The 24,839-nt window shown below is 36.0% G+C and overlaps 1 protein-coding gene across 7 annotated transcripts in view; it reads right to left on the bottom strand.

Annotated features, from left to right (window-relative positions):
• LOC309632836 (uncharacterized protein) overlaps positions 1-24,839 on the bottom strand; it is a 58,784-nt gene that overhangs the window by 12,068 nt on the left and 21,877 nt on the right. For 4 of the 7 annotated variants that reach the window (XM_082400766.1, XM_082400767.1, XM_082400765.1 and 1 more), the window contains 2 exons: positions 19,382-19,449; positions 15,901-16,000 (listed from right to left, as the gene is read on the bottom strand). In XM_082400766.1, coding sequence (XP_082256892.1) covers positions 15,955-16,000; positions 19,382-19,449 — 114 coding nt within the window. In that variant the 3' untranslated portion in view covers positions 15,901-15,954. Of the gene's footprint in view, positions 1-1,447; positions 9,429-15,900; positions 16,001-19,381; positions 19,450-24,839 lie in introns of those variants that run through there. The other 3 variants (XR_014247082.1, XR_014247083.1, XR_014247084.1) reach the window with 2 other exon arrangements.

Below are 24,839 nucleotides of genomic sequence, written 5' to 3'. Positions count from 1 at the left end.
AGTGACAAGCTTGCTTCATTCATTTAAGAGAAAATACTCAAGGCTGGGTAACCATGTTTGTCAGTCCTTCCCTGAAGTAAATGTGGTGTTCCGTGAAAAAGCAGCTATTTCAGCTTGAAACTCAAACAAACACACGGTGCTTTTCCCTGAGAAAACACTGTCCTTCAGCACGCAGAAGTGCTTTATGTGCAGTTCCCATTTTGTCACACAGAATATTAAAAGGATGAATACTCAAGGATGGAGATTTAATAAAATTAATGCTTTTTACTGCCTCATCAAGAGCATTCTTCTTGAAACTGGCTTTCTTTCTTCCTTTTTCTTTCTTTTACTGTGCGTGCATGACAGTGAAGAACACAATGACTGTTATTAACACAGTTTGGTGCCACTGCCTTGATTCATGCTAAGTTATCAGCAGAAAACTGCTGGTAAGTAAAAACCCACTGCTGCTTTTGTACTGTCAGTGCAAATGTTAACACAGTGAAAAAGTAAAATAACCTCTTAGTATTTTTGTGAAAATGTGTTTGACCTCTCAGAGCCGCTGAAAGCGCCTTGGACCCTGGAAGTCCACAGACCACACTGTGAGCTCAGCTTTTCTGCTTGAACCTCCCCTGCCCCTCCACCCCAGCACCAGTGCCCGCTCCCAGAGGAAAGGCTCCAAACCGACCAACACCTTGTGTTTCTCAAATTAACATCTGATGTGGCTCTAGCAGCAAGTATGCTGCTCCTATCTCTTGCAATCAGTACTCTTTCTAAAACATAGATTTGTTGTTCTCTTGCTTCAAAACCACTAAAAAGTATAAGATAAAAATGGCATCATGAATCAGTGGGAAAGGATAGATTATTAAATGGTGTCAGGACATTTGGGTAAACATTTGGGAAAGATTTTTAAAATTCTCTTCCAGTATATATCAGAATAAGTCCAAACTGATTACTGATCTCAATACTAAAAATTAAACCATAAACTAAGTTAAGAATAAAGATAATATGTTTTTGAACACAGCATGGGAAAAGTTTTTCTACTTAAACATACAAAAGCCGAATCCAATGGGAAGACCTAGCTTCCAAAGGCCATAGGCAAAGTCCATTGAGAAAAGGGTGAGGAAATGGGAGGCACAAAGAGGTGCTTTACCTCCCAATACCCATCCCAAGTCCCTCAGGGCTAAGAGGATTGAGCTGACGGGGGGGCACCCCAACCTGACCACCTAGCTTTCTTTGATGCCACAGACCTTGGTCCGCAAACACTCTGCTTTGTGGCTTTGGCTGGGCGCAGGCCATTTTTCCCAGTGGCTCTGCCGCTGTATGACAGATCGAAGTCACTGGCTCTCAGCTAAAGTATGAAAGACCAAAGTCTTCAAACAAACAGTGGTTTAGGGCTGTGTAATGTATGAAATGTTGGACTGTAGGAAAATTGAATGCTGCTATAGTCTAAGCTCTTGACAGTGACTGGTTTTTATTAGGCACTGAGATGTTTTTATTTTCTACGCATTTTTAAGTTTGGTAATCCATCACACATGTATTGAGGCTCTAAAAGGGCAAAGCACTGTACTAGGTGCACAGCGCCTGTGCCGATTACAGCACCTGAGATATTATTATTTGATTGATAAGTCACTCAACGTATTTTGGAATTAGTTGTCATATTGAGTGCCTACTATTTGCTATGTATTCTTAGAGATTTTTAAAATAAAGCAGGAAAGGGACATGGGAAGCATCAGGGCAGGGAGCTGACATTTTTAGGTAGGGTTCTATAGAGTTTTATCCATTTTCCAAAGATGGTCACAACCATATCACCCATCCAGCATGCTGTTTTACAAAGTGGTCTTGTCACACACCATCAAGAAATAGAGTCTAATTCCCCTCCCCTTGAAGTAGGCTGACTATAGTGACTTGATCAATAGAATAAAGCAAAAGTGACATCCTGGAAATCCGAAGGTAGTCATCACAAGCCTTGTAACTTCTGCCTGGAATGCTTGCCCTTGGAACACTCTCTCTCCCTCAGAAATAAGCCACCATGCTGTGAAAAGCTCAAGTCTCATGGACAGGCCACATGTTGGTTGACAGCCCCAGATGAGCTCCCAGATGACAGCCAGCCTCAACAGCCAGCCATGTGAGGGAGCCATCTTGGTGGTCCAGCCCAATCATGCTTTCAGACGACTACAGCCCCAACTGAAATCTGACTGCAGCCACATAAAACACCTGCTCCATTTCATAGCTCAATCTTGTACCACTAATATACGTCTGTCAAATGCAAATGGCTGGGACAGGCTGGGAGGCATCCACCTCCATAAAGTAAATCAAGTGGAGAGATTCTGGAAGGACTATGAGAGAGGTCACTTTGGTCCTTGGGGAATCATGGGGAGAAGCGCCTGAGCATGAGGGTCACTGAGTATAAAGGGAGGCATCAGAGCTCAAAGACAAAGAGACTCCTCTGCTTTGTCCTGGGCAACTGTTCGTCCTTTGCCCCCCCTAGCAGTGTCTGGACTTCATGGCACTTTGGAGCTCCCATTCTTTGTACTAGCACAGAGCTCATCACAGAGTTTTGTTTTTTTTTTACATCTTTGTTGGAGTATGATTGCTTTACAATGGTGTGTTAGTTTCTGCTGTATAACAAAGTGAATCATCTATACATACACATATATCCCCTATCTCCTCCCTCTTGTGTCTCCCTCCCACCCTCCCTATCCCACCCCTCTAGGTGGTCACAAAGCACCAAGCTGATCTCCCTGTGCTATGTGGCTGCTTCCCACTAGCTATCTATTTTACATTTGGTAGTGTATATATGTCCATGCCACTCTCTCGCTTCGTCCCAGCTTACCCTTCACCCTCCCCGTGTCCTCAAGTCCATTCCCTACGTCTGCGTCTTTATTCCTGTTCTGCCCCTAGGTTCCTCAGAATCATTTTTTTTTAGATTCCATATATATGTGTTAGCATAAGGTGTTTGTTTTTCTCTTTCTGACTTACTTCACTCTGTATGACAGACTCTAGGTCCATCCACCTCACTACAAATAACTCAATTTCGTTTCTTTTTATGGCTGAGTAATAGTCCATTGTATATATGTGCCACATCTTCTTTATCCATTCACCTGTCGATGGACATTTAGGTTGCTTCCATGTCCTCGCTATTGTAAATAGTGCTGCAATGAACACTGTGGTACATGACTCTTTTTGAATTATGGTTTTCTCAGGGTATATGCCCAGTAGTGGGATTGCTGAGTCATATGGTAGTTCTATTTTTAGTTTTTTAAGGAACCTCCATACTGTTCTCCATAGTGGCTGTATCAATTTATATTCCCACCAACAGTGCAAGAGGGTTCCCTTTTCTCCACACCCTCTCCAGTATTTATTGTTTGTAGATTTTTTGATGATGGCCATTCTGACCGGTGTGAGGTGATACCTCATTGTAGTTTTGATTTGCATTTCTCTAATGATTAGGGATGTTGAGCATCCTTTCATGTGTTTGTTGACAATCTGTATATCTTCTTCGGAGAAATGTCTATTTAGGTCTGCTCATTTTTGGAATGGGTTGTTTGCTTTTTGATATTAAGCTGCATAAGTTGCTTGTATATTTCGGAGATTAATCCTTTGTCTGTTGCTTCATTTGCAAATATTTTCTCCCATTCTGAGGGTTGTCTTTTCGTCTTGTTTATGGTTTCCTTTGCAGTGCTAAAGCTTTTAAGTTTCATTAGGTCCCATTTGTCTATTTTTGTTTTTATTTCCATTTCGCTAGGAGGTGGGTCAAAAAGGATCTTGCTGTGATTTATGTCAAAGAGTGTTCTTCCTATGTTTTCCTCTAAGAGTTTTATTGTGTCTGGCCTTATATTTAGGTCTTTAATCCATTTTGAGCTTATTTTTGTGTATGGTGTTAGGCAGTGTTCTAATTTCATTCTTTTACATGTAGCTCTCCAGTTTTCCCACCACCACTTATTGAAGAGGCTGTCTTTTCTCCATTGTATATTCTTGCCTCCTTTATCAAAAATAAGGTGACCCTATGTGCGTGGGTTTTTCTCTGGGCTTTCTACCTTGTTCCATTGATTTATATTTCTGTTTTTGTGCTAGTATCATATTGTCTTGATTACTGTAGCTTTGTAGTATAGTCTGAAGTCCAGGAGCCTGATTCCTCCATCTCAGTTTTTCTTTCTCAAGATTGCTTTGGATATTTGGGGTCTTTTGTGTTCCCATACAAATTTTGCAAATTTTTGTTCTAATTCTGGGAAAAATGCTGTTGGTAGTTTGATAGGTATTGCACTGAATCTGTAGATTGCTTTGGGTAGTATAATCATTTTCACAATGTTGATTCTTCCAATCCAAGAACATGGTATATCTCTCTATCTGCTTGTATCATCTTTAATTTCTTTCATCAGTGTCTTATAGTTTTCTGCATATAGGTCTTGTGTCTCCTTAGGTACATTTATTACTAGGTATTTTATTCTTTTTGTTGCAATGGTAAATCAGAGTGTTTCCTTAATTTCCCTTTCAGATTTTTCATCATTAGTGTATAGGAATGCAAGAGATTTCTGTGCATTAATATTGTATCCTGCTACTCTACCAAATTCATTGATTAGCTATAGTAGTTTTCTGGTAGCATCTTGCAGATTCTCAAGTATAGATTCTCAAGTATAGTATCATGTCATTTGCAAACAGTGACAGTTTTACTTCTTTTCCAATTTGTATTCCTTTTATTTCTTTTTCTTCTCTGATTGCTGTGGCTAGAACTTCCAAAACTATGCTGAATAATAGTGGTGAGAGTGGGCAACCTTGTCTTGTTCCTGATCTTAGTGGAAATGGTTTCAGTTTTTCACCATTGAGAATGATGTTGGCTGTGGGTTTGTCATATATGGCCTTTATTATGTTGAGGTAAGTTCCCTCTATGCCTACTTTCTGGAGAATTTTTATCATAAATGGGTGTTGACTTTTTTCGAAAGCTTTTCCTGCATCTATTGAAATTATCATATGGTTTTTCTCCTTCAATTTGTTAATATGGTGTATCACACTGATTGACTGATTTGCGTATATTGAAGAATCCTTGCATTCCTGGGATAAACCCCACTTGATCATGGTGTTTGATCCTTTTAATGTGCTGTTGTGTTCTGTTTGCTAGTATGTTGTTGAGGATTTTTGCATCTCTGTTCATCAGTGATATTTGCCTGTAGTTTTCTTTTTTTGTGACATCTTTGTTTGGTTTTGGTATCAGCGTGATGGTGGCCTCGTAGAATGATTTTGGGACTGTTCCTCCCTCTGCTATATTTTGGAAGAGTTTGAGAAGGACAGGTGTTCACTCTTCTCTAAATGTTTGATAGAATTCACCCGTGAAGCCATCTGGTTCTGGGTTTTTGTTTGTTGGAAGATTTTTAATCACAGTTTCAAGTTCAGTGCTTGTGATTGGTCTGTTTATATTTTCTATTTCTTCCCAGTTCAGTCTCAGAAGGTTGTGCTTTTCTAAGAATTTGTCCATTTCTTCCAGGTTGTCCATTTTATTGGCATATAGTTGCTTGTAGTACTCTCTCACGATCCTTTGTATTTCTGCAGTGTCAGTTGTTACTTCTCCTTTTTCATTTCTACTTCTGTTGATTTGAGTCTTCTCCCTTTGTTTCTTGATGAGTCTGGCTAATGGTTTATCAATTTCGTTTATCTTCTCAAAGAACCAGCTTTTAGTTTTATTGATCTTTGCTATTGTTTCCTTCATTTCTTTTTCATTTCTTTCTTTTTTTTTCTTTGTTTTTTTCATTTATTTCTGATCTGATCTTTATGATTTTTTTTCCTTCTGCTAACTTTGGTTTGTATTTTTTTTTTGTTCTTCTTTTTCTAATTGCTTTATGTGTAAGGTTAGGTTGTTTACTTGAGATTTTTCTTGTTTCTTGAGGTAGGATTGTATTGCTATAAACTTCCCTCCTAGAACTGCTTTTGCTGCATCCCACAGGTTTTGGGTCAAATCACTGTCATTTGATTCTAGGTATTTTTTGATTTCCTCTTTGATTTCTTCAGCGATGTCTTGGTTATTTAGTAACCTATTGTTTAGCCTCCATGTGTTTGTATTTTTTACAGTTTTTTTCCTGTAATTGATATCTAGCCTCATGGTGCTGTGGTCGGAAAAGATACTTGATATGATTTCAATTTTCTTAAATTTACCAAGGCTTGATTTGTGTCCCAAGATATGGTCTATCCTGGAGAATGTTCCATGAGCACTTGAGAAGAAAGTGTATTCTGTTGTTTTTGGATGGAATGTCCTATAAATATCAATTAAGTCCATCTTGCTTAATGTGTCATTTAAAGCTTATGTTTCCTTACTTATTTTCATTTTGGGTGATCTGTCCATTGGTGAAAGTGGGGTGTTAAAGTCCCCTACTGTGATTGTGTTACTGCTGATTTCCCTTTTATGGCCGTTAACATTTGCCTTATGTATTGAGGTGCTCCTATGTTGGATGCATAAATATTTATAATTGTTATATCTTCTTCTTGGATTGATCCCTTGATCATTATGTACTGTCCTTCTCTGTCTCTTGTAATAGTCTTTATTTTAAAGTCCATTTTGTCTGATATGAGAATTGCTACTCCAGCTTTCTTTTGATTTCCATTTACATGGAATATCTTTTTCCATCCCCTCACTTTCAGTCTGTATGTGTCCCTAGGTCTGAAGTGGGTCTCTTGTAGACAGCATATATATGGGTCTTGTTTTTGTATCCATTCAGCCAGTCTGTGTCTTTTGGTTGGAGTGTTTAATCCATTTACATTTAAGGTGATTATAGATATGTATGTTCCTACTACCATTTTCTTAATTGTTTTGGCTTTGTTTTTGTAGGTCTTTTCCTTCTCTTGTGTTTCCTGCCTAGAGAAGTTCCTTTAGCATTTGTTGTAAAGCTGGTTTGGTGGTGCTGAATTCTCTTAACTTTTGCTTGTCTGTAAAGATTTTAATTTCTCCATCAAATCTGAATGAGGTCCTTGCTAGGTAGCATAATCTTGGTTGTAGGTGTTTCCCTTTCATCACTTTAAATATGTCCTGCCACTCCCTTCTGGCTTGTAGAGTTTCTGCTGGAAGGTCAGCTGTTAACCTTATGGGGATTCCCTTGTATGTTATTTGTGGCTTTCCCCATGGTGCTTTTAATATTTTTTCTTTGTATTTAATTTTTGATAGTTTGATTAATGTGTGTCTTGGCATGTTTCTCCTTAGATTTATCCTGTATGTAACTCTTTGCATTTCCTGAACTTGATTGACTATTCCTTTCCCATGTTAGGGAAGTTTCCAACTATAATCTCTTCAAATATTTTCTCAGACCCTTTCTTTTTCTCTTCTTCTTCTGGGACCCCTATAATTTGAATGTTGATATGTTTAATGTTGTCCCAAAGGTCTCTGAGACTGTCCTCAATTCTTTTCATTCTTCTTTCTTTATTCTGCTGTATGGTAGTTATTTCCACTATTTAATCTTCCAGGTCACTTATCTGTTCTTCTGCCTCATTTATTCTGCTATTGATTCCTTCTAGAGAATTTATAATTTCATTTACTGTATTGCTCATCATTGTTTGTTTGCTCTTTAGTTCTTCTAGGTCCTTGTTAAACATTTCTTGTACTTTCTCCATTCTATTTCTAAGATTTTGGATCATCTTTACTATCATTACTCTGAATTCTTTTTCAGGTAGGCTGCCTATTTCCTCTTCATTTTTTTGGTCTGGTGGGTTTTTACCTTGCTCCTTCATCTGCTTATTTCTCTGTCTTCTCATTTTGCTTAACTTACTGTGTTTGGGGTCTCCTTTTCACAGGGTACAGGTTCATAGTTCCCATTGTTTTTGGTGTCTGCCCCCAGTGGGTAAGGTTGGTTCTGGGGCTTGTGTAGGCTTCCTGGTGGAGAGGACGTTTGATCCAGCAATTCCACTCTTGGGTATATATCTTAATAAATCCCATATTTAGACCAGCTGGCAATGGATTTGGGAATGTAGTCTGCAGTCTTCCAGTCCCTCAATGACCTGGATGCCAGAGGCCCACAGTTCTGGAGTCATCCTCAGGAGTCTCGCACATGCCACGTATCAAGCAAACCTCAATCCTCTTGGACGCCTGGCCCCCACAAAACTCCGAGTCACAGTGAGGTGGGGCCTCTCCCAGAAGCACGGTCAGATGGCGGGAAAGTGGATCCAGTGCAGAAGTTGTGCTGGCAAGGAACTGCCAAACCAGAGCCGGACAGTCCGGGCAACGAACTCTCATCACATCGTTTGTCATGTGATTCTCCTTTTTCTGCCCTCCACCTCCACCCCAACTCCTTGTCCTGTGTCATTTACTCTCATAGTACCTCCATGAGACACAGGGGCTGTGGGGAGGGGGGAGGTAGAAAGAGAAGGTAACTAAAGCATGGAGAGTTCAAGAGTACTGGCCAAAATTACATAGTTCAGGTCTCCCAAGTCCAGAAGGAGATGTCTACATCCTATGTGGGTCAGGTTATGGATCACCCTCAGCTAAGGAAGTAAGTGCTCTTTCTTAGATGTCATGACCACACAGGGTAAACAGGCTTGAAACATCTTAGGAGGCAGTAGGGTCACATGTATCATCCATCCTCAGGCTGCCTGGATTACTTGGAATTTGTTGGTGGTGATTTGTTCATCTCAAGAGGTCCATAAACAACAAAAATTATACCCAACAGAGGAAGTTGTTTTTAATGGGTTGGAGTGAGGCACTGATGTTTCTGTTTATTCCAAGTTTCCCTAGTGGTTTGATGGCTTGTGAATCACTGCTGTAGTCTCGATTCTTGCTACCTAAAGTGTAGTAGTCAGACCACCATCAGAGACATCATCTGAGAGCTTGCTAGATACGCAGAATCTTGAGCCCCATCTTGAGACCTGCATTTAAGATCCCTAGATGAGTAATATTTTAAGTTTGAGAAGTACTGACCTAGAGGAAGTGGTTCTCAACTTTGGCTGCACATTGAAATCACCTGAGAGCTCTAAAATATATTGATGCCTCGGTCCCGTTGCAGGACAGCCTAGCTTAATTCACTGGTTTCAGGTGTGGCCTGTTGGGGATGATTTTTAAAATATTCCCCAGGTGATTCTAATGTTCAGTCAAGCACTGACCAAGAAATAGGGGCCTAAAAGCTGTAGTCCCCTCAAATCCCAAAGGGGCTGGACTGTTGTAGGAGTCATTATGATCCTGGAACAGAACAGAATGCCCAGATCACCAGAACCAGAGAGAGGGAGAGAGAGAGAGAGAGAGAGAGAGAGAGAGAGAGAGAGAGAGAGAGAGAGAGAGAATGTAAAGACTCCACCTGGACCACCTTCTTCCTCCTACAGCCTCTGCTTTCCCTATTAGAAATTGTGAATTTCATTTAAAAGAGTCTCAGCAGGGAATCAGATAGTAGTAAAGGTGCTCTGGGTTTTCATTTCCAGCGCTGCCAGCTCTGGGTGCATCACTCAGTCCTGAACTCACAACCATTTTGAATTTGTTTCTTCAGCTGAAAAATGGAGATGATGGTATCAACAAATGTTATCAATGACATAAATAGTGCTCTGCTAATTCCATACAAGGCATTTAAACATCTAACCCATGGGATGGCTTTTTTAAATGACCACCTCTATAGCGTATATATAGCATGCTCAATTTAGAAAATGAGAATAAAAATATAAACCCCTCAATTTATGGAATATGCCAATTTCCCAGTTCACGGCATGTATGTGAACACCCTGGAATACAGAGGGGCTGGACATATACGTTGTTCTCTATCTCTCTATCTCTACAATCCCAATCACACTTTACACTCACACTCTAGATATTCTTTCTCCCCTCTCTATGTTGGTTTCTACTTTCCTAGTCAGCAATTGCTAAAAAAGAAAAGTAAGAAAGCCCAGGACAACAGAACTGCCCAAAGCTTGCTTCGTTTTTACAAGAATATTGTGCCCCATTAGTTGGAAAATACAGTAGTTTAATTTTGTATTTTAATCAATGTCACCATCATACTTGTACCTATGCTAACAAGGAAATATTATGAACTTGAGTTTTGTTTCTACTTTCACTAAAACCAGGCATTTGGACCCAGGAATATTAGAAATTCTACTCAGATATTTTAGATCTCAGGCAGAAGTTTCTAATATTACTTTTCAGATGAAGAAACTAAAACGTAGAGGGGTTAAAAAAAAAGAAAACAATGAAAGCTGAGAGGGGTAAAATGTCTTTTGCATGTGGAAGGACAGTGTTTTTCCCTCATTGTCCCCTGATGGGAAATTGGATTGTTTCCAATCTCTGCCTATTATAAGTAACACTGCTGTGAATAGTCACATATAAGTCTTTGTGTATACATATATTTATGTTTTTCTTGGATGGATATATAGGAATAGAATTGCTGGGCCCAATGGTAAGTTTATGTTTAATTTTTTAAGAAAATGCCAAACTGTATTCTAAAGTGGCTGAACAATTTCACATTCCCACCAGCAAAATATGAGGGTTCTAGTTTCTCCCTTTCCTTACCAGCCAACCCTTGGTATCATCAATCTTTTACATGATAGTCATTCTAGTGGCTGTGTAGTGACATCTCATTGTTGTTTTCATTTGCATTTCCCTAAAAGCTAATGTTGTGGAGCATCTTTTATGTACATATTAGCCACTGTATGTTTTCTTCGGTTAAAGGTCTATTCAAATATTTCATTCATTTAAAAAACTGGATTATTTGTTTTCTTATTATAAAATTTGTAAAAAAAAAAAAATTGTAAGAGTTCTTTATATATTCAGATATAAGTCCTCTATCAGATATATGATTTACAAATATTTTCTCCCAGTCTGTGGCTTGTCTTTTCATTTCCTTAATGGTGTCTTTTAAAGAGCAGTTGTTTTTAATTTTTATGAAGTCAAATTTATTAATTTTTCTTTTATGTATCATGTTTTTCTTGTCATATCCAACAAATATTTATCCAATTCAAAGTCACAAAAGTATTTTGCTTGTCATCTTCTAGAAGTTTTACAGTTTTAGGTCTTATATTTAAACTTATGATCCATTTTCAGTTAAATTTTGCATATGGCATGAGGTAAGGATTTAAGTTTTGTTTTGTTTTGTTTTGTTTTGTTTTGTTGGCACATGGATATTGTCCCAGAACCATCTGTTGAAAACACTGTCATTTCTCCCATTGAATTACCTTGGCATGCTTGTCAAAAATCAACTGGCCATAAATGTAAGGGTTTATTCTTGGACTCAATTCTGTTTCATTGATCTATATGTCTATCCTTATGCCAGTACCACACTATCTTGATTACTGTTGCTTCATAAGTTTTAAAATCGAATAGTGCTCAATCTTTGTTCTTTTCAAGGTCATCTTAACTATTCTAGGTCCTTTGAAATTCCATACAAATTTTAGGATCAGCTTGTCAATTTATACAAAAAATCTTGCTGGAACCTTAGTAGGGATTGCATTGAATCTATAGATCAAATTGGGAAGAATGGCCATTTTAACAATATTGAGTCTTCTAATCTATGAACATAGAATATTTCAATTTATTTAGATCTTCTTTCATTTCTTTCAGAAATGCATGTCTTGCACTTCTTTTGTTAAGTTTATTCCTATATATTTTATTCTTTCTGATGCTAATGGGAATGGAATTGTTTTTTAAATTTTATTGTTGTACAATTCATTGCTAACATATAGAAATACAATTGATTTTTTTATACTGATCTTGCTAAACTTGTTTATTCTAGTAGTTTATTTATTTCTTTAGATTACTTAGGATTGTCTATATTCAGGAACATGTACACAAATAAAGTTTTAGGTCTTTCTTTCCAATATGCATGACTTAATTTTCTTGCTTCACTGCACTAGCTAGAACCACAAGCACATATTGAAATGTGAGACATCTTTGCTTTTTTCCCAACCTTAGGGGAGAAAGCATCTTTGCGGGGGAAACATTGTCTTTCATCAAAAAGTATGATTAAGCATGTAATACCTTTTATCAGTTTGAGGAAGTTCCCTTCTATCCCTAGTGTGTTGAAAGTGTTTATCATTAATGGGTGTTGGATTTCATCAGATTCTTTTTCTGTGTCTACTGGCATGATAATCTGGTTTTTGTTGTTTATTTGATTAATATGGTATATTGCATTAATTGATTTGAGGGTACTAAACCTGCATTCCTGGAACACAGTGTATAATCCTTTTTAAACACTGCTAGATTCAGTTTCCTAGTATTTCATTAACAAATTTTGTGTATACATTCATGAGGAATAATTGCTCTGCAATTTTCTTGTGATGTGTTTGACTGATTTTGATATCTGGGTAGTAGTGGTCTCATAAGTGCATTGGGAACTGTTTCTCTTTTATTTTCTGAAAACATTTTTGTAGGACTGGTAATCTTTCCTCATTAAATGTTAGGTAGAATTCACCAGGGAAGCCATCTGGGCCTGCACTTTTCCTTGTGAGAAGATTTTTAATTACCAATTCATTTTCTTTACTTGCTATTTTGTTCTAGTCAGATTTTCTATTTTCTCTTGACTTAGTTTTGTTATTTGCATCTTGATAAAAATTTCTCCATTTAAACTGTCTAATTTGTTGGCACAAAGTCATTCATAATATTCTCATAATACTTTTAGTTTCTATATGGTCAGTAATCATGCCCTATCTTTCATTCCTTATTTTGTGTTTTTTCTTTCCTTTCTTTCTTGATCAGAATAGCTAAAGGTTTATGAATTTCGTTGCTCAAAAATCAGTTTGTTGTTTCAAAGAAATGACCTTTGGTTTCACTGATTTTCTATACTTTCTTTTGGTTTTTATTTCATTAATGTTTGGCTTTGATCTTTATCATTTTCTTCTTTCTGCTTGCTTTGGGTTATTTGCTCTTTGTGTTTTAGTTTCCTTAGGTAAAAGCTTAGATTGTTGACTTGACACCTGTTGCTTTTCTAATACAGGCATTTAAAGCTATAAGTTTCCCTCTTGGCATTGCTTTAGCTGCAGTCCATAAATTTTTATATTCTTTTAAGCTTAAAATAATTTCTAATTTCCCTTGTGATTTCATTTTTGACCCATGGGTTATTTTATAGTGTGTTTTAAAATTTCCAAATATTTGGAGATCCCCTAAATTTCTTTCTATTGTTGATTTTTCTACTTTAATTCTACTGTGATCAGAGAAACATACTTTGAGTGGTTTCAATCCTTTTACATTTATGGAGAATAATTTATGAGCTTGTATTCTGCTGCTGTGAGTGAAGTGTTATATAGATATATTTTTATGTCAAGCTGGTTGATAGTGTTGTTCAAGTCTTCCATATCCTTACTGATTTTCTGTCTATTTTTTCCATCAATTATTAAAAGTAGGATACTGATATTTCCCAACAATTTGAACGGTCTATTTCTCCTTTCAATTCTGTAAGTTGTTGTTTCATGTATCTTGGGGCTCTGTTATTAGGTGTATTAGTTTCCTGGGCTGTCATAACAAATTATCAAAAACTAAGTGGCTTAAAACAACAGAAATTTATTCTCTCACAGTTCTGGAAGCTAGAAGTCCAAAATCAGACTTGGCAGAGCCAATATTCCCTCTGCAGGCTCTAGGGATGAACCCTACCTTGCCTCTTCAAGCCTCTCGTGCCCCCACATGTTCCTTAGCTTGGGCACAGCATAACTCCTATCACTGCCTTGGCAGTCACATGGTCTTCTTCCTTATTCATTTATGTATTCTTTCTCCTCTTCTTATAACATCACCAGTCATTGGATTTAGGTCCCTCCCCCTCCCCCATTCCAGTATGATCTTAAATAATTACATCTGCAAAGACTCTGTTTCCAAGTAAGGTCACATTCTGAGGTTCTGGGTGGACCTGAATTTTGGGGAGGATACTATTCAACCCACTTCAGTGTGAATACATTTATAATTGTTATATCTTCCAGATATATATTGATGCTTTTATCATAATGAAATGTCCCCCTTTGTCTCTAGCAATATTTCTAAAAATCTAATTTGTGTTTTATAAGCTTCATAAAATCAATTAAAAGGCATTCTATTGTAGCACTATTTACAATAGCCAGGACATGGAAGCAACCTAAGTGTCCATCAACAGATGAATGGATAAAGAAGATGTGGCACATATATACAATGGAATATTACTCAGCCATAAAAAGAAATGAAATTGAGTTATTTGTAGTGAAGTGGATGGACCTAGAGTCTGTCATACAGAGTGAAGTAAGTCAGAAAGAGAAAAACAAATACTGTATGCTAACACATATATATGGAATCTAAAAAGAAAATGGTTCTGAAGAACTTAGGGGCAGGACAGCAATAAAGACGCAAATGTAGAGAATAGACTTGAGGACACAGGGAGGGGGAAGGGTAACCTGGGATGAAGTGAGAAAGTGACATTGACATATATACACTACCAAATGTAAAGAGCTAGTGGGAAGCAGCCGCATAGCACAGGGAGATCAGCTTGCTGCTTTGTGACCACCTAGAGGGGGGGGATAAGGAGGGTGGGAGGGAGACGCAAGAGGGAGGGGATATGGGGATATATGTATACGTATAGCTGATTCACTTTGTTATACAGCAGAAACTAACATAACATTGTAAAGCAATTATGCTCCAACAAAGATGTTAAAAGAAATAAAAAATTTAAAAAAAAGAGGCATTCTATATCCTTTCATATTCTAGAAGAGATTATTATATATATTATGAAACTCACTTATTCCCTGAAAATCTTAAAGAAAAACTAAGTAGAAAATCTGCCTATCAACTTTTTAATAACATTTATAACTTCTATCATGAATAGTCATCAATATGAATTTTTTTTTAATTTCTTGAGTCAATCTTGGCAATTTAGAGGTAGTACAGTACAGTGTAGTGTTTCTCAATAGAAGTTCTATCTACATTTTGGATGGGTCGATTCTTTATTGTTCAGGACCATCCTCACACTACAGTACATTTAACATTTTGGGTCTTTATTCACTAAATGCCAGTAACTTTCTTCAGTCTTTATAAAAACTAAATCATACTCCCTATGCATTTCCATATGTTCCTTGGGGAGTCACTTGAGAACCAAAGACATAGTAGTTTAGAAAGTGGACTACAGAGACAGACTTCTTGGGTTTGAGTACAAGTTCTGACACTACTGAACAAAACTTAGTTAAGTTACTTGACATCTCTGTATCTCAGTTTCTTTATCTGTAAAATCAGAATAGTAATGATACCTATTTAATTATTATTGTGATGATTAGATTGACAGACGTAAAGTTCTTAAAACAATGGTACATCGTAAGTGTTTGATATTAGCAAATATTATTCCACAAATTTGTCATCTCAACAAGTTTTTATGTGACAGGATATTTTTGAAATATTAAGTTTTTTTCACCTATTAGTTCATTTTTTTCCTTATCCCTCCTCCCATACTCCTTTTAAGCAGCTAGGCAGTTGCGAGCTTGTTGTTTTAGGGAAGGGATAAACCAGGGTAGTAAACAGAAAAAAAGAAGTCTTCTTGAACTTGATTTCTAAAAATGTAAGCCATTACGGAAATAGAGAAGGTTCCATATATAGATAAAATATTTGGGAGAAATATAACTGGAAAGAACTAGACTCAATCTCACCTCCCTAGAACCTCACCCTGAGCTACAACGAGACTAGAAAGAAATTTCCCCAGACTAAGGAAGAAGAGGATATTGTGGGGAAGTAATAAGAATATAGACATTGATAAATCCCCAAAAGATAGGCCCTGTATCCTGATTCACAGAGTACCAGGGAAGTAGTAAAAATCCACACAAATATGAGTAACCTAAGGCAGGGGAAAAGAGAAGCTGTACTCTGAGCCTTGCGGTAGTCACATGATATCAGAGAAGAAATGACTGGGAGGGGAGATTATGCTGACCAGGCTTTATATAGTCTTGCATTTAGTACCCCTGCATGGCAGTGAGGAGCAGAATTATGCCCATGCTCCTACATGTGACGTGGATGTAACAGGGAGAGAGCCACCATACCTGAAAGGACTAGGCAGACAGGAATGAAGGCATCTCAGTCGCAAATGGCGTGGATCAATGACTGAGGACCAGACTGAATGACGGACATCTCAGAAGATACCTGTGTGAACAGATAACATTGAGGACCAGGTGAGTATCTTCCCCTCACCCATGTCTTGGAAACACAAAGACCACCTCCCACGTCCTCACCCCTCTACCTGTCCCCTTCCTTAACTCAAAGGAAGAAATTCCAAACTGGCTGAGATCAGGTTTCCATCCTCTCCAATAAGCTAGGGCTTCAAGAAGAAAATGAGATGAATTATAGAAAAATAAACTTACATTTCCTGTGTAACTGTGTTGTGGACAGATCAATACTCATACCTTAGCATAGTGTTGTTCATATTATTCTCTTTAAGTGTTTAGAGCTATGTATCTATTGATATATCTATCCCCGTTTTACTTTTGTTTGTATTTTCTTTATTTTTAATAGGTTTGTCAAGGTTTGACCATTTTATTGGCATTTTTCAAAAATTCAGCTCTTGGATTAACTTACAGTCTATTTTTCCTGTCTCTTAAAAGTTGCTAAAGGTTTTATCATTACTATTTTTTTCTCCCATATTCCTTTCAGTTGTGTTTTAGTTGTTCTTTTTCTAATTTCTTGACTTGAAAGTTCATTTCTTTCATTTTTAAAATAAAAGTATTTACTCTAATGAATTAGCTTCTGACTTAGGGGGATACTATTTTCTGGAATTTGAAAGTTATGTAGAATTAAAATATATGATACAACGGTGTAAAAGTCAGGAGGAGGGTAAAGGAGTGAAAGTGTTCTAAGATCCTTCCCTCATCTAAGTGGAAGTTAAAAGTGCCAACTAACATGAGTCTTTGATAAATCAAGGATGTATGTTATCATTTATAGGATAACCAATATTAAAAGAAACCCAAATTAAAGGAAAAAATGAAATAGAAAATATATTAAAAAGAAGGCAAAAAGGAAAAAAAATACAGAGTAAGTGGGAGAAATAGAAAGTACATAGTATAATGGTAGGTGTAACAGAAATATATCAGTAATTATATTAATTCTTAACGGCCAGATTTTTAAAAAATGAAGAGTGTCAGACTGGATGAGAAAAGAAAACCCAACTATATGTTGTTTACAAGAGACATCTAAAATTAAAAATACAGAAAAGCTGAAAATAAAAGAATGGAAAAAAACATACCAAACAAACATGAACCCCTAATCCCCCCCTAAAAGTTGGTGTAGCTATATTATTATCAGATAAAATTGACTTTAAGGTAACAAATATTACTTGAGATAAAGAAAGTAAATCCATAATAATAAAAGGTAAAATTCACCAGAAGAGTTAATAATTCAAAATTTAAATATACCTAATAACACAGCTTCAAAATATAAGAAGCAAACATTGCAAAGAAGTACAAGAAATAGACAAATCCACAAACAAAATGAAAGATTTTAAAACACTTTTGTAATTGGTAGAAAAAGCAGATAAAATATCAGTAAGACAATAAATGATTTGAACAACCAAATTAAATGTGTTAGACAAGGATAAGTTATATTAAAGTATAATAACAACAACCCTAGAATCTCAGCAGTCTGAACACACATTGTGTTTAACACAAACAACACTGTGCGTATCACATTGTGCGTACCTTACAATTTAGCAATTTCATTCTTAGATATGTAATCTAAAGAAATTTACACATGAGCACCAGGAAAAATGTATAACATATTCATAGTAGAATTGTTTGTAATAAAAAAAAAATCAGAGACATCCGAAATGTCCATTCATGGGACAATGGATAAATAAATTGTGCTTTATTCAAACAATGAAATATTATACAGCAGTTTCATAATTTCATAAATTTATGAAATACAGCTATATGAAAAGATAAATCATACAAACAAAATATTTTGTGAAAAATCTAGACACAGAAAACTATATATGATATGATACTATTTTTATAAAGCTCAAAACTAGGCAAACTAAAAATAATGTTTATAGATACATACATTTGTAATAAAACTACTATCAAGGGAGGTGGTGCAGTGGTTGGGACTCCACACTCCCAATGCAGGGGGCCCAGGTTAGATCCCTCGTCAGGGAACTAGATCCCACATGTATGCCGCAGCTAGGGGTTCACATGCTACAACTAAGGAGCCTGCCTGCTACAACTAAGACCTGGTGCAACCAAGTAAACAAATAAATAAATAAATATATATATTTTTAAAACTACTATCAAAATGTACGGGAAGAGGTGACAAAGTTTAGATAGTATTACTTCTGATAGGTAGTCAGGTAAATGGAAGAAGATTGAATAATACTGGTAGATATAACATTGGTAATGTTCTAGTTCTTAAGTTAAATAATAGGTTCATAGTGTTATTTTTATTATTATATGTCTAACTTTTATGCATATTATACATATTCTTTTGTATGCATGTTATTATACTAAATACATTAAATTTAGAGAAGCAAGTTGGTGATCTATTTCTGTAACATAAGAACATTATACATTCATATATACATATCGATTTCATTTATTTCATTCTCTGCAATTGCTAGAGAAAGAACCTAAGGATATGTAACAAATGTTTAAGAAGGATAACCCCAGGAAAGTGGAATAAAAAGAGTGTGGCCATTCACCTTTTATCTATCTCTGTATTATTTACATTTTTCAAAGCACATATGCTATTTTAGTAACTATGTTAACATCAAAAAATCAAAAGAATTGCAAATGTATTTTAACTATCTGTATAGTTTTCTAAGTAGAGTATTCCCCCCTTATCTGCAGGGGATAGTTCAAAGTCCCCCAGTGGATGCCCGAAAGCGGGGATAGTACCATACCCTATATATACTGTGTCTTTTCCTATATATATATATATATATATATATACCTATGATACAGTATAATTTATAAATCAGGCACAGTAAGAGAATATCTGAATTGCCAGCATCACTACTCTTTGGCTTTGGGGCCATTATTAAGTAAAATAAGGTTACTTGAACACAAGCACTGTAATACTGCAACAGTCGGTGATCTGATAACTGAGATGGCTACTAAGTGACTAATGTATGGGTAGCAAATACAGCGTGGATTAGCTGGACAAAGAGATGATTCACATCGAGGGGTGGACAGAGCAGGACAGTGTGAGATTTCATTATGCTACTCAGAATGGACACACAATTTAAAATGTATGTTGTTTATTTATGGAATTTTCCATTTAGTATTTTTGGACCACAGTGTACTGCAGGTAACTGAAACCTCAGAAAGTGAAACTTCAGATAAGGAGTGATTACAGTATTTGAAAAGAAAAAGAACACTATTAGGTTAGCTCCATGTTAACTACCATGTTAACCACTCCTTCCCTTACATCTCTTCAAAGTTCCCTGTATAGATTTTGTTTTCCTTAATTAGGAAGAAAGAGCAGATTATTCTAATAGCCAAATTTTACTCTTATATTAAATTATTCACAATTACCTACTTTTCTTTCTTTTCGCCATTTACTCCTTTTCTCTCTTCTCTTTGTCTTAATTCTTCCCTTGGTAGCAGCTAAAAGTTTTTAAAAGAATTGGAAGTTTTAGATATATCATTACAAGTCATTTTTATTGATTAAAGAATTTGAGGAATTAGAATTAAGACTGATATAATTTTATTGAAGTATAGTTGATTTACAACATTATATTAGTTTCAGGTGTACAGCATAGTGATTCAGTATTTTTACGGATTATAATCCATTCAATTTATTACAAAATAATGGCTATAATTCCCTGTGCTATACAATACAGCGTTGTTTCTTATCTAATTAATACATAGTAGTCTGTATCTCTTAACCCCATACCCCTAATGTGTCCCCTCCCACCTCCCCTTCCCCATTGGTAACCACTAGTTTGTTTTCTATATCCGTGAGTCTGTTTCTATTTTGCTATATACATTCGTTTGTATTATTTTTTTGATTCCACTTAGAAGTGATGATATACAGTATTTTTTTCTCTGCCTATTTCACTAAGCATAATATTTTCTAGGTCCATCCACATCGCTGCAAATGGCAAAATTTCATTTTTATTGCTGAGTAATATTCCAGTGTGTGTGTGTGTGTGTGTGTGTGTGTATGTATATATATATATATATATGTATATATATATATATCACATATTCTTTGTCCATTCATCTGTTGATGGCCACTTGGGTTGCTTACATATCTCGGCTATTGTAAATAGTGCTGCTATGAACATTGGGGTGCCTGTATCTTTTTGAATTAGTGTTTTTGTTTTTTCCAGATATAAACCCAGGAGTGGAATTGCTGGATAATATGGTAGTTGTAGTTTTAGTTTTTTGAAGAACCTCCATAGTGTTTTCCATAGTGGCTGCACCAATGGAATGTTGGCATTTGTTATTTATAGACTTTTTGATGATAGCTTTTCTGACAGGTGTGAGCTGATATCTCATTGTTGTTCAATTTGCATTTCTCTAATAATTAGCAATGTTGAGCATCTTTTCATGTGCCTGTTAGCCATCTGTATGTCCTCTTAGGAGAAATGTCTATTCAGGTCTTCTGCTCATTTTTGATTGGGTTTGTTTGTTTGTTTGTTTGTTTTTGGATATTGAGTTGTATGAGCTGTTTGTATATTATGGATATTAACCCCTTGTCAGTCATATCCCTTGCAAACATTTTATCCCATTCTGTATGTTGTTTTGTTTTTACGTTTTGTCAATGGTTTCCTTCGCTGTGCAAATGCCTTTAAGTTTATTTAGGTCCCATATGTTAATTTTTGCTTTTATTCCCTTTGCTTTAGAAGAAAGATCCAAAAAAATATTGCTACGATTTATGTCAGACAGTGTTCTGCCTATGTTCTCTTCTAGGAATGTTATGGTTTCAGATCTCAAATTTAGGGCTTCAATACATTTTGAGTTTATTTTTGTTTATGGTATGAGGAAATATTCTAATCTCATTGTTTTAAATATAGCTATCCAGTTTCCCAGCACCGACTGAAGAGACTGTCTTTTCTCCATTGTATATTCTTGCCTCCTTTGTCATAGATTAATTGACCATAGGTGTGTGGGTTTATTTCTAGGGTCTCTATTGTGTTCCATTGATCTATATATCTGTTTTTGTGTCAGAACCATGTTATTTTGATTATTGTTGCTTTATACTATAGTCTGAGGTCTGGGTAGGTGGTACCTCCAACTGTGTTCTTTTTTCTCAAGGTTGCTTTGGCAATTTGGGGTCTTTTGTGGTTCCATACGAATTTTAGGATTATTTATTCTAGTTCTGTGAAAAATGTAATGGGTGTTTTGATAGAGATTGCATTAAATCTGTAGATTGCTGTGGGTAGTATGGCCATTTTCACAATATTAATTCTTCTAATCCAAGAGCATGGGATAACTTTCCACTTCTTTGTATAACCTTCAATTTCCTTCATCAATGTTTTATAGTTTTCAGAATCTTTCACCTCCTTCATTAAGTTTATTCCTAGGTATTTTATTCTTTTTGATGCGATTTTAAATGGGATTTTTAAAAACTTTCTCTTTCTGATAGTTCATTGTTATTATATAGAAAAGCAACAGATTTCTGTATATTAATCTTCTGTCCTGCAACTTTGCTGAATTCATTTATTAGTTTTAATAATTTGGGGGTGGAGATTTTAGGTTTTTCTATATAAACTATCATGCTGTCTGCAAATAATGACAGTTCTACTTCTCTTTCAATTTTGATGACTTTTGCTTCTTTTTCTTGTCTGACTGCTGTGGCTAGAACTTTCAATACTATGTTGAATAGAAGTGTGAGAGTGGGCATCCCTGTCTTACTCCTGAATTTAGTGGGAAGGCTTTCAACTTTTCACTGTTGAGTATGATGTTAGCTCTGGAACTGTCATAAATGTCCATTATTATGTTGAGATATGTTCCTCTGTACTCACTTTGGTAAGACTTTTTTATCATGAATGGATGTGAAATTTTGTCAAATGCTCTTTCTGCATCTATTAAGATAACCATGTGATTTTTATCCTTCCTTTTGTTGATGTTGAACCATCCTTACATCCCTGGAATAAATCCAACTTAATCATAGTGTACAATCCTTTTTATATATTGTGGGATTCAATTTGCTAATTTTTTTATTGAAGTACAGTTGTTGAAAATGTTTCAAGTGTATAGCAAAGTGATTCAGTTATATGTACATATATTTTTTCAGATCTTTTCCATTATGGGTTATTACAAGATATTGAATATAGTTCCCTGTGCTATACAGTAGAGGTCCTTGTTGTTATCTATTTTATATACAGTAGTGTTTACCTGTTAATCCCAAATTCCTAAGTTATCCTCCCCCCACACCCCCCACTTTCTCCTTTGGTAACCATAAGTTTGTTTTCTATGTCCATGACTATATGTCTATTTTGTAAATAAGTTCATTTGTATCATTTTTTTGATTCCACATATAAGTGATATCATATGATATTTGTCTTTCTCTGTCTGACTTACTTCACTTAGTACGATAATCTCTAGGTCCATCCATGTAGCTGCACATTGCATTATTTCATTCTTTTCTATGGCTGAGCAATATTCCATTGTATATACATACCACATCTTCTTTATCCATTCATCTGTCCATGGACATTTAGGTTGCTTCCATGTCTTGGCTATTGTAAATAGTGCTGTTATGAACATTGGGGTTCATGTATCTTTTTGAATTCGTGTTTTCACCTTTTCCAGATATATGCCCAGGAGTGGGACTGCTGGATCATATGGTAACTCTTTTTAATTTTTTAAGGAAACTCCATAGTGTTTTCTATAGTGGCTGTACCAATTTACATTCCCACCAACAGTGTAGGAGGGTTCTCTTCTCTCCACACTCTCTCCAGCATTTATTATTTGTAGACTTTTTATGATGGCCATTCTGACCAGTATGAGGTGATACCTCATTGTAGTTTTGATTTGCACTTCTCTAATAATTAGTGATGTTGAGCATCTTTTCATGCGGCTGTTGGCCATCTATATATCTTCTTTGGGGAAATGTCTGTTTAGGTCTTCTGACCATTTTTCGATTGGGTTGTTTGTTGTTTTGATGTTGAGCTGTATAAGCTGTTTGTATATTTTGAAAATTAAGCCCTTGTTGGTTGCATCTCTTGCAAATATTTTCTTCCATTCCATAGATTGTCTTTTCATTTTGTCAATGGTTTCCTTTGCTGTGCAAAACCTTTTAAGTTTAACTAGGTCCCACTTGTTTGTTTTTGCTTTTGTTTCCATCAGTCTAGGAGACAGATCCAAAAAAATATTGCTGTGATTTATGTCAGAGTATTCTGCCTATGTTTTCCTCTAGGAGATTTATAGTATCCGATCTTACATTGAGGTCTTTAATCCATTTTGAGTTTATTTTTGTTATTGTTTCATTTTTGGCCGCACTGTGCAGCTTGCAGGATCCTAGTCCCCTGACAAGGGATCAAACCAGTGTCCTTGTCAGTGAAGGCACACAGTCCTAACCACTGGACTGCCAGGGAATTCCTGAGTTTATTTTTGTATACAGTGTTAGAGAATGTCCTAATTTCATTCTTTTACATGTAGCTGTCCTGTTTTCCCAGCACCACTTATTGAAGAGACTGTCTTTTCTCCATTGTATATTCTTGCCTCCTTTGTCATAGATTAACTGACCATAAGTGTGTGGGTTGATTTCTGGGCTTTATATCCTGTTCCATTGATCTATGTGTCTGTTTTAGTGACCATACCATACTGTTTTGGTTACTGTAGCTTTGTAGTATAGTCCGAAGCCACGGAGCCCGATTCCTCCAGTGCTGTTCCTCTTTCTCAAGATTGTTTTGGCTATTTGGGGTCTTTTGTGTTTCCATATAAATTTTAAAATTATTTGTTGTAGCTCTGTGAAAAATGCCACTGGTATTTTGATAGGGATTACATTGAATCTGTAGATTGCCTTGGGTAGTATGGTCATTTTAACAATATTGATTCTTCCAGTCCAAGAACATGGTATATCTTTCCATCTGTTTGTGTTGCCTTCAATTTCTTTCATCAGCATCTTATAGCTTTTGGAGTATATATTTTTTGCTTCCTTAGGTAGGTTTATTCCTAGGTATTTCGTTCTTTTTTGATGCTATGGTAAATGGGATTGTTTCCTTAATTTCTATTTCTGATAGTTCATTGTTAATGTATAAAAATGCAACAGATTTCTGTATATTAATTTTGTATCCTGCAACTTTATCGAATTTATTGATGAGCTCTAGTAGTTTTCTGGTGGTATCTTTAGGATTATCTATGCATAGTATCATGAGATCTGCAAACAGTGATACTTTTACTTCTTCCTTTCCAATTTGGATTCCTTTTCTTTTTCTTCTCTGATTGCTATGGCTAGGACTTCCAAAACTATGTTGAATATAAGTGGCAACAGTGGGCATCCTTGTCTTGTTCCTGATCTTAGAGGGTTGATTTGCTAATATTTTGTTGAGGATTTTTGCATCGATGTTCATCAGAAATATTGGCCTTTAATTTTCTTTTTTTTTTTGTAGTGTCTTTGTCTGGTTTTGGGGGGTGATGGTGACCTCATAGAATGCATTTGGGAGTGTTCCATCTTCTTCGATTTTTTTGTAATACTTTGAGGAGGACAGGTATTAGCTCTTCATTATATGTTTGGTAGAATTCCCCTGTGAAGCTGTCCAGTCCTGGACTTTTGTTTGCTCGGGAGTTTTTCTTATTACAAATTCAATCTCACTACTAGTGATCAGTGTGTTCAAATTGTCTGTTTCTTCTTGATTCAGTCTTGGCAGGTTGTACGTTTCTGGAAATTTGTCCATTTTTTCTAGGTTGTCTAATTTGTTGGCATATAACTGTTCAAAGTATTCGCTCATGATTTTTGTATCTCTGTGGTATTGGCTTTTATTTCTCCTCTTTCATTTCTTATTTTGTTTATTTGGGTCCTCTCTCTTCTTCCTGAGCCTAGC

Source organism: Balaenoptera borealis (assembly GCF_965194805.1).
Source record: "Balaenoptera borealis genome assembly, chromosome: 1".
Classification (NCBI taxonomy): Eukaryota; Metazoa; Chordata; class Mammalia; order Artiodactyla; family Balaenopteridae; genus Balaenoptera; species Balaenoptera borealis.
Note: the sequence above shows the minus strand (reverse complement) of the source record. Positions and strands in the feature narration are given on the sequence as shown.